Source organism: Ornithorhynchus anatinus, chromosome 2 (assembly GCF_004115215.2).
Source record: "Ornithorhynchus anatinus isolate Pmale09 chromosome 2, mOrnAna1.pri.v4, whole genome shotgun sequence".
Taxonomy (NCBI): Eukaryota; Metazoa; Chordata; class Mammalia; order Monotremata; family Ornithorhynchidae; genus Ornithorhynchus; species Ornithorhynchus anatinus.
Genome location: NC_041729.1, coordinates 26698288 through 26710649, shown reverse-complemented (window position 1 = coordinate 26710649; position 12362 = coordinate 26698288). Strand labels below are relative to the sequence as shown.

At 65.6% G+C, this 12362-nt stretch overlaps 2 protein-coding genes across 5 annotated transcripts; both read right to left on the bottom strand.

Moving 5' to 3' along the window:
- Positions 1–295: 295 nt before the first annotated feature.
- On the bottom strand, positions 296–4351 carry PRRT2 (proline rich transmembrane protein 2). Of its 2 annotated transcripts, none has more exons than XM_029058225.2 (4): positions 4251–4351; positions 1671–2819; positions 803–935; positions 296–593 (listed from the first exon to the last, which is right to left on the bottom strand). In XM_029058225.2, the coding sequence occupies exons 2-4, from the start codon at positions 2781–2783 to the stop codon at positions 583–585; spliced, it is 1257 nt and encodes a 418-aa protein (XP_028914058.1). In that variant the 5' UTR covers positions 2784–2819; positions 4251–4351; the 3' UTR covers positions 296–582. The 2 variants fall into 2 exon arrangements, with proteins under 2 accessions (XP_028914058.1, XP_028914059.1); XM_029058226.2 differs by lacking the exon at positions 4251–4351 and adding an exon at positions 4158–4191.
- Positions 4352–5644: 1293 nt separating this feature from the next.
- MAZ (MYC associated zinc finger protein) lies at positions 5645–11885 on the bottom strand. Of its 3 annotated transcripts, XM_029058698.2 has the most exons (6): positions 11799–11885; positions 10651–10737; positions 9654–10498; positions 9189–9252; positions 8730–8901; positions 5645–6634 (listed from the first exon to the last, which is right to left on the bottom strand). In XM_029058698.2, exons 1-6 carry the CDS (start codon positions 11832–11834, stop codon positions 6501–6503), a joined length of 1338 nt encoding a protein of 445 aa, XP_028914531.1. In that variant the 5' UTR covers positions 11835–11885; the 3' UTR covers positions 5645–6500. The 3 variants fall into 3 exon arrangements, with proteins under 3 accessions (XP_028914531.1, XP_028914530.1, XP_028914529.1); XM_029058697.2 differs by lacking the exon at positions 11799–11885 and having other exon boundaries at positions 10651–11232; XM_029058696.2 differs by lacking the exons at positions 5645–6634; positions 11799–11885 and adding an exon at positions 6973–7245 and having other exon boundaries at positions 10651–11233.
- Between the last annotated feature and the right edge of the window lie 477 nt (positions 11886–12362).

Genomic DNA, 12362 nt, shown 5'->3' with positions numbered 1-12362 from the left:
AATTAACTACTGAATTCTTTGTTGGAGAAAGGGAAAAGATGGGATCGGGAAGGCTGTGGAGGAAGAGGGAGGGAGCCGGAGAGGAAGGAGGGATGGAAGAGAAGTTGGACAAGGGGGTGGAGAGGGGATGCAGGGCGCGGGAAGAGAAGGAGATGGGAGGGAGAGATTGAAGGAGCAGGGAAGGGAGAGGAAAAATGGAGGAGGTGAGGTCAGGGGAAGAAAAGAGAATGGAGAGGGAAGACAAGAAGGAAGATGAATGGAGGAGGGGAGAGATGGGAGTGGAGGAAAAAAATGACCCTGAGGGAAAGGATAAGGCAGGGAGAGAGGGTGGGAGAAGGAAAGGGAGAAATGCAGAGAAAGGAAAAGGGGGAGAGGTGAGGTCAGGAAAGTGGAGGGGCATGGAGAAAGGGGCAGGATAGGAAAGACAGGAGAAGCTGTAAACATGGCCCCTGCTCTGGCTCCTTTGGTCCCAGTGGGAGCAGGGGGTGAGGGGCCCCACCGACCGGGCTTCCCCTAGGGGAGGGCTGATCCCTTGGCAGCTCCGACAGGAAAAAAAAGTCTTGGGGCTTGGGTAAGGCCCCCTCACTTAAACACTGTTAGAGAGAGGAGAGAGAGAGACAGAGAGTGCAGAGGAAGTTAGTGACATCAAACTCCGAAGAACAGCCCACCCTCCTCTCCTCCCCTGCTCAGGACCTACCTCTAGGGCCACCCCTTCAATCTAACCCCAGTGGATCCCCCCAACCCCACCTCACCCCCATCGCGTTTCTTCCCCCCTTCACGCTGCGGGGTCCCCCAGACTCACGGCCGAAGTTGATGGCGCAGGAGGCGATGATGATGAGGACCCCGCCGACCAGCGCCACGATGCTCAGGAGCTTGGCCACCCGGCCCAGCCGTCGGGCGCCGTCCACGTCGCCCTGCTGCAGGCTGTTTCGGGACTGAGGGGCCGGGGAGCCACCGTCAGCGACCGTACCCCGAGGGTCAGGTCGCCGTGGTCGAGACGGTTCCCGTTGCGGTCAGCAAGGCCCAAAGGACCGTTGTCGTCCCGAGTCATGGTTGCCAAGGCCAAGGTGGCCACCGTCCCCAAGGTGAGGGAGTTGCCATTGAGTTCAAGGGGTCATCGAGGCCAACGAAGGGAGAAAAGAGAAGGAAGGACAGAAGGTGAGAGGACCAGTTAGTGACAGCAGGGAAGGGAGGGACTGATGGAGCCCACACAACTTCCTCCCCTTCCCTCTGACCTCCCCCAACTTAATCCCGAGAGGAATAGGGCAACTGGAGCCTCTGAGAGGCAGGGGTATGGGAGTGGGGATGGGACTGGGAGACCTGGAGCAGAGGCAATGATGAAAAGAGAGAGAAGGAAAGGGAGAGAGGATGGGAGGAGGGCGAGAGAGAAGGGGAAAAGTTCCGAGAGAGAGAAAAGCAGGTGAAAAACGGGGCTTAGTGGGGATGAGGGATCTGAATCCTAGCCCCTTGGGGTCTGTCAGGACGTGGTGGGTCGGGATCTGTTTTAAAGATAGTGGTGGGCTGAGGTTGCGGACACAAGCCCCAGGAAGCTATCTATAATCAGGGCCCTGGGAAATCCTAGCAGGTGTGATGGCGTAGAAAGGACCATCTGGGGTGCGGGGGTGGGAGGGAGGGGGCGGGGGGCACATGATGACCCAAAGCTCTCTCACCATGATTGCATACACGAAGGCAACGATATTGATGGGCCACGTGGGGCAGAAGCAGGACAGGAAAGCGATGATGATGTAGTCACGTGGCTTGGGGATGCCTTCACCCCCTTCCACCTCCGGCCCCCCCAGCAGGGAGCTTGGTTGACGACTCAGGCTGCCCCGGGGGGAGCCTGGCCCCCCACTGGCCCCGCTGTGCCCCCTACCACCCCGCTCCTCCTCCACCAGCTGTTGCACCCGAGGCGGAGCCCCGTTGGCAGGGCCTCCCTTGGATGGAGGAGGGGAATGGGGCTGGGGGGCCGGCCCCTCATCCCCCCCGCCGGCCCGCAGCGGGACAACCGCCCCATTCTCTTGTTTCTCCTCCCGGTCCTCCGTTAGGGACTCTGGGGCCGGCGGGGCAGGCTGTCCCGCTGGGATGCAGGGTTCTAGCTGGGGGGCCGACGTGGGATCGGGCTGCGGCTCCGTCTTGGCCTCGGCTCCTGGGGCTGTCGTGGCGGCTGTGTCGGCCCCTGGGGCCGTTGTCGCGCCCGTGTCGGCTCCTGGGACTGCTGGGGCACCCGGGCCTGCTGCTGGGGCACCCGAGCCTGCTCCTGGTGATGCCGTGGCATTCGAGCCTGCCCCCGGGGCTGCCGTGGCACTCGGGCCCGCTCCTGCGCCCGTCTCAGCTCCCGGCGTTGGACTGGGAGCCGACCCCGCTCCTGGACTGGGCTTAGGGGCCGGGCCTTCTTCTGGTGTCGGTTTAAGGTCTGCGCCTTTTTCCGGGGCGGGATCTGGGCCCTCTCCCGGTGCTTTCTCCAGCCTCGGACCCAAATCTGGGTCGCGTTTGGAGTCCGTGCTTGTGGTGCCCGAGTTCTCGGCTGGGTCCTTGGCCCTCGGCTGGGTCTTCGGGATTTGCGTGTCCCCTCCTGGGGGCGGCCCGGTTTCCGGGCCTGTTCTCGAAGGCTCGGTGGAGTCCGGGCCAGCTCCCTTGGCCTCTGGGACAGCTGCGTCCTGAGCTGGGCTCTTTGCGGGCTCAGTCCCCGGGGCAGGAGTGACCGGTTCAGCCGCCGGTTTCTGGGGCGTGGCCTCCTCCTCGTGCCCCTTCATTTCCTTGCCCTCTGTGCCACTGGCTGCCATCTTGAGACGGTGGGATGGGGGCCGCGGCCGGAAGTCCTGGGAAAGAGATGACAAAATTGGGTCTGAGGGGGAGGGAAGAGCCAATGACCGAGAGAAACGATGAGACTCGACGACCTGCCGGGAGAGGCGAGGCGAAATCACGGCCTGAAATGTGGCTGGTCCGTGGGAGGGGAGAAACGGGCTTCGGATGTGAGGTGAGGTGCAGCCGGCTCCCAGGACGGGAGAACGGCGGAACAGCAGCTGAATCCCAAGCTTACAAGGCTCTCGAAGAAGCCTAGTTCCACCTTCCTGCCTGGGGATGGGCGAGAAAAACCGGCCTTCCCTGCCGTCTGCGTGGAACGCTCCAACGGGGACGATGGGCTCTCTGGTCCCCCCGGGGAGAGGAGCCAGGTGAGAGGGGGGAGGGTGTTGGCGGAGTTCCCAGGCTGGCTGGGGGGGGGGGGTCCCCTCTCTTCCCAGCTGCCTCTTCGCTGCCTGGCTGGCATTTCCCAGTGTAGGAATCGCTAAAGAAGAAGGAGCTACACTGGGCCCCCGTCACAGGGTGACTGGAGGCATCACTCCTCAGAGACCAGGGAAGGGAAAGCAGGCTGGCCTCCAGTTCACTTCCAACTCTCACCTTTCCCCAGGCACCTCCGGCCCCTGACGGGGACGAGTGGATCCAGAGGCGCCTATTGAAACTCGGGCTGTAGAGGACGCCTACCGAAATCCGAACGCACACTCAGGGAGGTGACATGGACGGATTCACACCTGGTACACATTGCTGAAGACCCAACGAAACACCCACGACCGACCTGCCCGGAAATAGGCACCTGAATGCACTTTTCTCTCCCCTTTCCTCTCCCCACTTTCCCTCCCTCAACATGTCCTCCCTCCTGCTTCCCCCCCCAACACACACACACCACACTCCACCCTCCGGCCCCATCCCTCCAGGGCCGGGGCCCCATCCCTCCAGGGCCGGGGCTCCATCTGGGGATTTCTTGCTGCGTGTGGAGCGGGTGGGGACCTCCTCCCCCCCCACCCCCCGGGACTCGGGGAATTCCCAGCTCCCCCCCGCCACCCCCAATGATTGTGCCGGGGATCTCTCCTCGGGTTCTGCAGCCTCCTATTTCTCTCCCTCCACCCCCACCCCGCCCCTTGCCTCGCTGGGCACCGTCTTCCCGGCCTCTCCTTTGCCCCCTCAGCCCATCTTCCCCTGGCTTTCTCATTCTCCAGCTCCGATCAAGCGGGCCTCCACGCAGGTCAGTGCCCCCCGCCCCGCCAGGCCTCCGCCTCCTGTTTCCCCATCACGGTCCTCCCCAGGCCACCCAGGCACTCCGCATTCCCGTGCATGGCTTCCCCGCATCCTCATTCCCTCGCACCCCATTTTCCCCTTACCTTCCTGCCCTCTCCCCCGGGGCCGGCCTGCCCCTCTGTCCCGCTTTCATCTTCCACCCCTGCCCCTCGCCCCCCAGCCCAGCCCCCGCTCACCTCCCTTTCCTCCTCTTGCCGGCGCCCTCGGGGGCCGCTCCTGCCGCCGCCACCACCACTGCAGCAGCCTGGAGCTAGTGAGGCAGCGGGTCCCCCCCCTTCCCTCCCCTCCTCTCCCCTCCCCTCGCCCTGCTCACGCCGCCCCCGCCCCTCTCACAGCCCTCCCTCCTGGACCCGGTGAGCCAGGCGCACCGGGGCGCTCTGTTACCGTGGCAACGGGCCCGGACCTCCCCCCCACCTCCATCGAAGGATACCAGCCCCATCAATATTCCGCCAGCCGCCGCCCACCGAGCCCAGGGGTCTGGGGGGAAGGACCGGGGAAGGGGGTGGGGGGAACCAAGAGGGGGAGAAATAACCCCAACCCAGGCAACGAATTGAGGGGCTGGGATTGGGATGGCACCGGCCGTGTTGAAGACGCAGGAACCAGAAGTCCCCCAAGAAGCGAGGAGATCAGTAAAGGGGAGAAAGAAATACAGGAAAAGGAGTGAAACAGAAATGGGAAGGGAATGAGGGACTTGGGGGACCAGGGTAAGTCCGGAGGAAAACAGGAGGGTCGCTCATCTGAAGGTTGGCTTGATAGAGTGGGCCGGAAAAGGCTGAGGGCCAAATTCGGAGGGATCTGGGACGGTGGGGCTGGGGCGGGGGGCGGTGTTTAGGGGGTTGGGGTTTGGCGGGTTGCGTCAGGGGCCGGGGAGGGCACAAACGGGGCCGGGAAAACTGCGGCTTTTTCTTCCTCCCACCCAAACCCGAACTGGGCTTTCCTTTCGGCCCCGGCTCCCTTCCGGCTCGATGAGTTTGCAGGCACTTGGTTGTGGTCTCCGGAGCTCAGGGCGGAGGTATTGGGCAGGGGATCGCCGGCTCTGCCCAGGGAGGGAGGCAGACGGTGGGCTCTTGGAGGTGGAGATTCTCTTTCTCTCCAGGTGGCCAGCTAGTATCGCCTTCTCTAGGGCAGCGATCTCCCAGCTGCTTAGAAGATTGGGAGCCAGAGGGGGGTGGGGGGCCCGTTTGCCCAGGGTGGTTTTCAGCTGATCTGTCCCTCTTCCAGTCCCGGAGGGGCGTCTAGTATTCTCAAGTGCCACTAAGTGGGACTGACGACAGGCACCGGACCCCCCTGACCCCGCTAACCCCTATCCCCCCCGCAGGGAGGGAGGAGACCGGGAGAGGCAATGAGGGGGAGGACTTACCTGAAGTCAGCGGCCGGGTGGGTGGGGACACGGTGTGCGGGTGCCTTTGTATGCGTATGGTGAGTCCGCGCACAGCAAGGGGAAGGTAATGGGAGCAAAAGACACAACCGAGCCCCCGTTCATGTTTTTCTTTAAAATTTATTGTAATGGGGCCCACAAAGGGGGTGGGGTGGGGGGGTGGGGGGAACATGCAGGGGACACAGGGACACGATGTCGTGGCCAGAGCCACGTTTTCCTCTGGCGGAAAATGAGGTGAAAAGAAAAAGAACAGCGCTAGAGATTGGAGGGGAGAGAGGGGAAGGGGTAACACTGCTGCCTTATTCCCCCCTGGGGAGCGTCTCTCGGCTCCCTGGTGACTCTCCCCGCGCCCGCCCGGCTCCGCTCCTCCCGCACTCTTCCTCTCTCCCCTCCACCTTCCCGCAGGGCTCCGAGGCCCGACTGTTCCAGCCCCTCTCCCTCCACTCTTCCTTTGCTGCCCCACTCAGGGCTCAGCCCCTCGTCCTCCAGATCCCTGTCCGGCAAGATCTAGGGTGATAGATTCAAGGCCGTGGACCGCGGCCCAACTCTGCTGCGAAAACCCCGCTCCTCTGCCGGCCCCCCCCCCTCCCCCCCTTTAAATATCCCCCCTCTCCCAAGGCAGAGCCCGCCCGGCATTCCTTCCTTTCCCTGGCCTCCTGTGTCCCGGCCCTTCCCCAATCAGCACCAACTCCCCAGGGATGAGCAGCAGACAGCACGAGGAAAAAGGAGGGGAGGGCAGGAAAGGGAGGGGATTGGGGAAGTTGGTAGATCCCTTGCCACCCCCGCCAAAAGTCCGGGAGACCCTGAAACAATCAGGGGAATAGTTGGTTGGGGTGGTGGGGGGGAGGGGGTTGGGATGGGAGGGGGGAGTAGAGAAACAATTATTTAAAATCTAATGAATTCCCCTAAGAAATCATGTCGTCTTCACTCCTTCCTTCAGGCGGCTCCTCAATTTATGGTGGGGAGGGAGTGCGAGGAGTTTAGGGGGGAGGGGAGGAGGGGGGGGCTGAAGGGGGGGGGTCTTCCCTCAGCGCCCCTCCCCCGGGGCTCACCAGGGTTGGGAGGGGAGTGGCTGTGAGCTCACGGGGACACCCTCGGCCCCAGAAAGGGAGCCCACAGCCGTGGCGGGAGCCGATGCCGCCGCCGCCGCCGCCGCCGCCATAGGACAGACCTCACCGGTACCTGCGGGGAGAAGGAGACGGGTCAGGGCCCGCTGGTCGTGACCTCCCTTTCCCTTCACGTCCTCTTCCCCCTTCCACCTGGGAGGCAAGAGCCAGCTTCTCCTCTGCCACTCCCTCCCCTGGGACACAGCCGTTGCACATTTCCTGCTCCCTTCCCCGAGGCTCGGGGGCCTCGGTTTTTTTCGGGTCTTTCTCTTCGGTCGTCCCTTTCCACGGAGACGTTCCGACCGCTGTCCGGAGCCCTCCCTGATCCCGGGACGGTCCCTGCTGCCCTACGTTCCTGGGCCTCCTAGCGCTGCCCCCAGGGTCTCCTCGGATCCCCTTCCACTCTCCCCCCGCCCCATGCCCCACCAGCCGTGCACCGTGCCTTGCCTGGTGGGTGCAGGGGGTCCCCTCAGCAGGTGGGCTGTGGCGGAGGCGGCTGTGGCTGGGGGGCGTCTCCGGGGGCAGGGGGTGCGGTCCCCCCGAGGTGGGTCTGCATGTGGCCAGCCAGCTGGGTAGGGGTCTTGCAGTGCACACTGCAGAGCTTGCAGAGAAGCCGGTCGGGCCGGGGGGCCGGGCACCCGTGGTCCTTCACCGCGTGGACGCGCAGGTACGCCGCCGTGGTGAAGCCTACGGGGGGGGGGGTGGGTGGACCGGGACGGGGACAGGGACGGGGGTCAGCCAGGCGGAGACCCCGGAGACGGGGGCGTTCTCCTTGGCTAGGGACTCCCTTCCCAGAGACGGTTGGGTCTTCCACACCCCGGGGCCCTAAGGGCCTGATTCGCAGCCACCCGGCGGTGGGCGCATGGGGCGGGGTGTGGGTCGGGGGGCAGCTGTTCTACTTGTGGTGATTCCCTTCCCAGGGGGTGGCCGTGGCCTTCGGGTCCCCCCAAGTGCATCTGTCCCTCTCGCCCCAAGACCCCACGGGCCATCTCCTAGTCAACTGGCAGGCCTCTCTCCGGGGGCAGCGGGAGACTGGATTCCCCCTTCCCCATACGGATCCCTCCCCAGAGACGGCTGTGTCCCCCACCCTCCCCCAGACACTCTGCGGGGGCCGGGTTCCCCGGTTCCCAAGTACTCTGTTGGATGGTCCTCTCCCAAGCGCTCAGTCCAGTGCTCGGCCCACAGTAAGCGCGCAATAAATCCCATTCATCGATGGGTTGACGCTCAGGGATCTAAATCTACTCACTGGCCGCGTTCTTTCCCAGGTAACGACTCTATTCTCCAGCCAACGCGCAAGAGCTTATTTTACAGGCCTCAGTGTCCCCCGCCCCGCCTCTCCAAGCCTGTGAGGTCTGGTTGGTGCCATCCCCTGGAGGGCTAGTTCTCTGAGGTCAGCGTCCCTCTCCCCCTGACAGCCCCCCCCCCCCCCCAAATAAAAGACACCTCCTTCCTAGCCCCAGAACTAGAAGCAGCATGGCTTCGCAGCGTGGCTTAATGGATAGAGCATGGGACTGGGAGTCGGAAGGACCTGGGTTCTAATCCCGGCTCTGCCACGTTTGCTGTGTGACCTTGGGCAAGTCACTTGACTTCTCTGTGCCCCAGTGACCTCATCTGTCAAATAGGGGTAAAGAGCCTGCGCCCCACGTAGGACAGGGACTGTGTCCAACCTGATTAGCATGTATCTACCCCAGTGCTTAGAACGGTGTGTGGCACAGAGTAAGCGCTTAACGAACATCATTATCGTCACTATTAATAATAACCAGTTACACCGACCGTTTGCTCTTGCTCTCCCGAGTGGATCTTTCCCCAGAACCGGCTACGTCTTCTACCCCGCAGGGAACTGGCTTTGCACGGGAAGCTTGTAAGTCTCTTCCCGAATTGGCTGTGTCCCAGGCACCAACTCCCTTCCCAACCAGACCCCCGCTTTCCAGATCCCGGTGGCCTCCGGTCTTCTAGCGGGCTGCTCTGTTTGTCTTTCTCCAGAAGCAGCTGCACCGTTTTTCCCTCTCTGCTCCTCCACAATAGCAGGGTCCCCTCCCGCCCCCCCGGCCCTCCTCCCTCCCGGCTCCTGGCTGGGTTTGCTCCGGTGTATATCTGTCCCGCGGAATCCGCGCACGTGCCGAGGCTCCTGTATGTAGCTGGGCTTTCCCCCGACCCCTCCCAGCCCGTACCTTTGTTGCAGAGCTCGCAGACGTGGTGGGGTCCTTGGCTGTGCACCTTCATGTGGTCGGAGATGTAGGCTGCACTCAGCATCTTGCCACACACGTGGCAGGGCACTTTTTCCTCATGCCGCACCGTGTGCGCCCGCAGCCGGTCCTTTGTAGCAAACGCTGCCTCGCACGTCTGTGGGGGGTGGGAGGGGGAAAGGGGCACAGAAGGAGTCAGGGGAGGCTCAGAGGCGCAGGCAACGAGTCCTAAGGAGTTTACAGGGATCAGGGCCCCGAGGGAAAAGGGATGTGTCTGACCTGAGGGTTTCAAATTGGCAGAGGAGAGGGAAGCAGGGAAGAGGCAAGGGAATAAGGAGTCGTTTGGAAAGTCTGGGGCGGATAGAATGAAACAGGAGGAAACTGGAATTAGGAGGAGAAGAATTGAGGGGAGTTCACTGTGGGTACAGGGCGGGAGGCTCATACCTCGCACTTGAAAGGCCGCTCTGTGGAGTGCACCTGTCTGACGTGGCTGTTGAGGTGGTCCGGCCTGGGGGAATGTGGCAGGGAGGTCAGTGAGGGTTTTGGCCCTTTGGTGGAGGGAGATTCCATCCCTCCTAACCGGTCACCCTGCCAGACTCCTACGCCCCCCAAGTGACGCCAGGATTTCTTCTCGCCAACAGTCGCGCTCTCCCTAGAAGCCCAAAGGAGCCCCTCCCACCATGCAAGGCACGCCCCCTCCCCGCCGCACTTGCGGCGACCGGTTTCTTCCACGCCCGGGCCATCCTCCGGCTGAGGTCCTGCTCCCTGGATCCCAGCCAACCCCTCCGCCCCGACCCCCTCTGGCGAATCCCTCCACTTAGGCCAAGGGCCTCCCCGCCGAGGCCGTCCGTCCGTCCGACCGTCCCTCCCCCCCGTCCCTCCCCTCGTGTGTACGGCCCCCGTGCACACCGGGAGAAGCTCTTGCCACAGTGGGAGCAGTTGTAGGGCTTGTGTACGGCCCCGTCATGTGAGCGCACGTGGTAGCTCATGCGGTCCTTGCGCTTGAAGCGCTGCTGGCAGACGGGGCACTGGTACGGCTTCTCGTCCGAGTGCGACAGCTTGTGCCGGTTCAGGTGGTAGACGTCGCGGAAGGCCTTCCCGCACATCTCGCACGCGTGGTTCTTCCGGATCCGCTTCCCGGAGGCCGTGGTGGTCACCACGCCCCCTCCGCCCACCCCGGCCCCGCCGCCTCCTGCTCCCCCGTCCCCTCCGCCCCCGCCCGCCCCGCCCAGTGCCGCCGACACGCTCAGCAGGCTCAGGGGCACCATGGTGGGCATCTTCATGGCGCCGGGGGCGGCCCGCCCCGCCTTGGCCCCCGTGTGGATGGCCTCGTGCCGCCGCAGGTTATAGCCGTTCTTGAACTCCTTGGCACACAGAGCGCAGATGTACGGCCCCTTGCTCTTGGACTTCTTTTCCAAGGTGGCGGCCACGGGGGCGACAGCAGCGGCGGAGGTCGGGGCGGCGGCCGCCGTGGCGGCGGCGACCGTGGCGGCGGAGGCCGGAGGGGCCGCCTCGGAAGCCGGGGCTGTGGCCGTGGGCGGCGGAGGAGGGGGTGCCGGGGGCTGCTTCAAGGCCGCTGTGTCCACCGTGGAGGCCGCGGCGGCGGCCGAGGGGGGAGCGGCGGCGGCGGCGGCGGCTGCGGCCGCGGCGGCGGCGGCGGCCGACTCCTGGGCCGCGGCGAGCACGGGGAGCAGGTCGACCTGGAGGGGCTCGGCCGACGGCGGCTGGGGGGCCGGCGGGGGGGCCGGGGTGGCCTGGCGAGGAAAGACAGGACAGGGGTGGCCTGACGGGGCGGGTCGCGGGAGGGTGTAGGGGGTTGTGTGTGCGTCTCCCCCGCCTGCCGGATTCCCGGGAGGAATCTCCCGATCCCGTCCCCTCGGCCGGGGCTCCCGGCCCGGCCACTCACCTGGAATGGACTCTGGTTGCAGCCTTGGGACGCGAAGAACCGGGACTGAAGCTCAGCCCCGACCTGCAGGGGGTTCTGGGGGTGTCCCTGAGGTGGGGAGAAGAGCCCATTAGACCCGTAGCAATGGGTGACCTGTTCCAAGAAGACGGGAGGGAAGATGGGACCTAGCCCCCTACCACCAGTGTAGGGGAGAAGCGGAGGACTGGGGGCGAAGACTCCTATCGGGGGGACAAAGTACAACATCGCCTCGAAGTATCCCGATCTCCTCGGAGATCTGGTATTTAGAAAAAATTCCAAAAAAAAAAAATATGACAAGCGGGGGCGGATCCGGGGGAGCTCCTCTCTCGGGGGACGGGGGACGGGGGGGAAGAGTCCTTCAGTCCCCTCGAAGGGTGGTGGAAAAGCGCATCCTCGGGTGGGCGGGTGGACGGTCAACTGCTTCCAGACTGGGAAAAAAGGGAGCGACGGGCTCCCGTCCGAAGGAAGGCCGGTCCCGACTGGGGGCAGAGGTGTCCAGGGAGGGGGGGACGGAGGGAAGGTGGGAGGGGCGGGGGGAAGGGCCCCCCCACTTTACACCCCAATAGAAAGACTCATCACAACACCTCGCGCTGCCTCCCCCGTACTGAGGGTGCCCTCGGGGAAACTGAGGCCCGGGGACCGGTTTCCCCCCGCTCCCTCAAAAAGGGTTAAGTGGATGAAGAGAAGCAACGCCCCCCGGGGCGGGGGGGGGGAATCCCTTTGGGGGGGGGGGGCTGGGGCGGCAGATTGGGGAGGGGGGCGGGGCCGAGGGGCAGGAAAGCGGGGCGGAGAGCTGGGTGCTCGGGACGCCGCCGCCGCTCCGCAAATCCCCGGGGTGGCGGGGGGGGGGGGGGGGGGGGGGAGGGGAGGGCCGAGGGGGAGGCGCGAGGGAGAAGCCTCGACGCCCGCCGCGCGCGCTCCGGCCCTGCGCCTCGCGCGCGCGCGGGGAGGTGGGGGGGAGGGGGGCCGCTGCGCGCGCACCGGGCGCGCGGGAGGGGGGGGGAGATATGGAACGGAAGGGAGGGGGAGGGGAAGGGGGGGGAGGAGGAAAAGGGGTGGGGGGGGGGGAACCCGAGGGGGGGATGGTGCGGCGCGGGGGGGGGGGCGGGGGGGGGAGGGGGGATTGTTACCTGGAAGATGAAGCTGCTCCAGTTGCCGGGATCCATGGCGGAGGGAGGGAGGGAGGCGGCTCGCGCTCACCCCGGGGCGGGAGGAGGAGGTGGGGGGAGGGGGAGCGGAGGGAGGAGGGCGGGAGGGATGGGAGGAGGAGGAGGAGGAGGATGGGGCGGCGGCGGCGGCGGGGGGGGGGGGAGCGGAGCACACACTGCGCGCGGGGCGGGAGGGGGGCGCGAGGACACACACACGGCGTCTCGGGCGGGCGCGAGCGCGGGCGCGCGAGTCGGGGGGGGGGGGAGGGGGCAGGGAAGGAGGAACGCGGGGGGGGGGGGGGAGAGGGGGGGGGAGGGGGGCCGCGCAGCTGTCGGAGGCGCCGTTAGCGCGAGACCCTCGAGGCGGCCGCTGATTGGCCGGCGATGGCGCAGGTGGTGGGCACACAGGGACGAGGCGGGCCCCCCCCCCCTCCCCCCCTCGCCAGCGGCCGTTATTCCGCGCGCACGCGCGCCAGGCCGCCGTCGTTGTTGAGCGGGAGAAAGGGGGCGCGCGCGCGCGCGCGCGCATGGCGGGGAAGGGAGGGG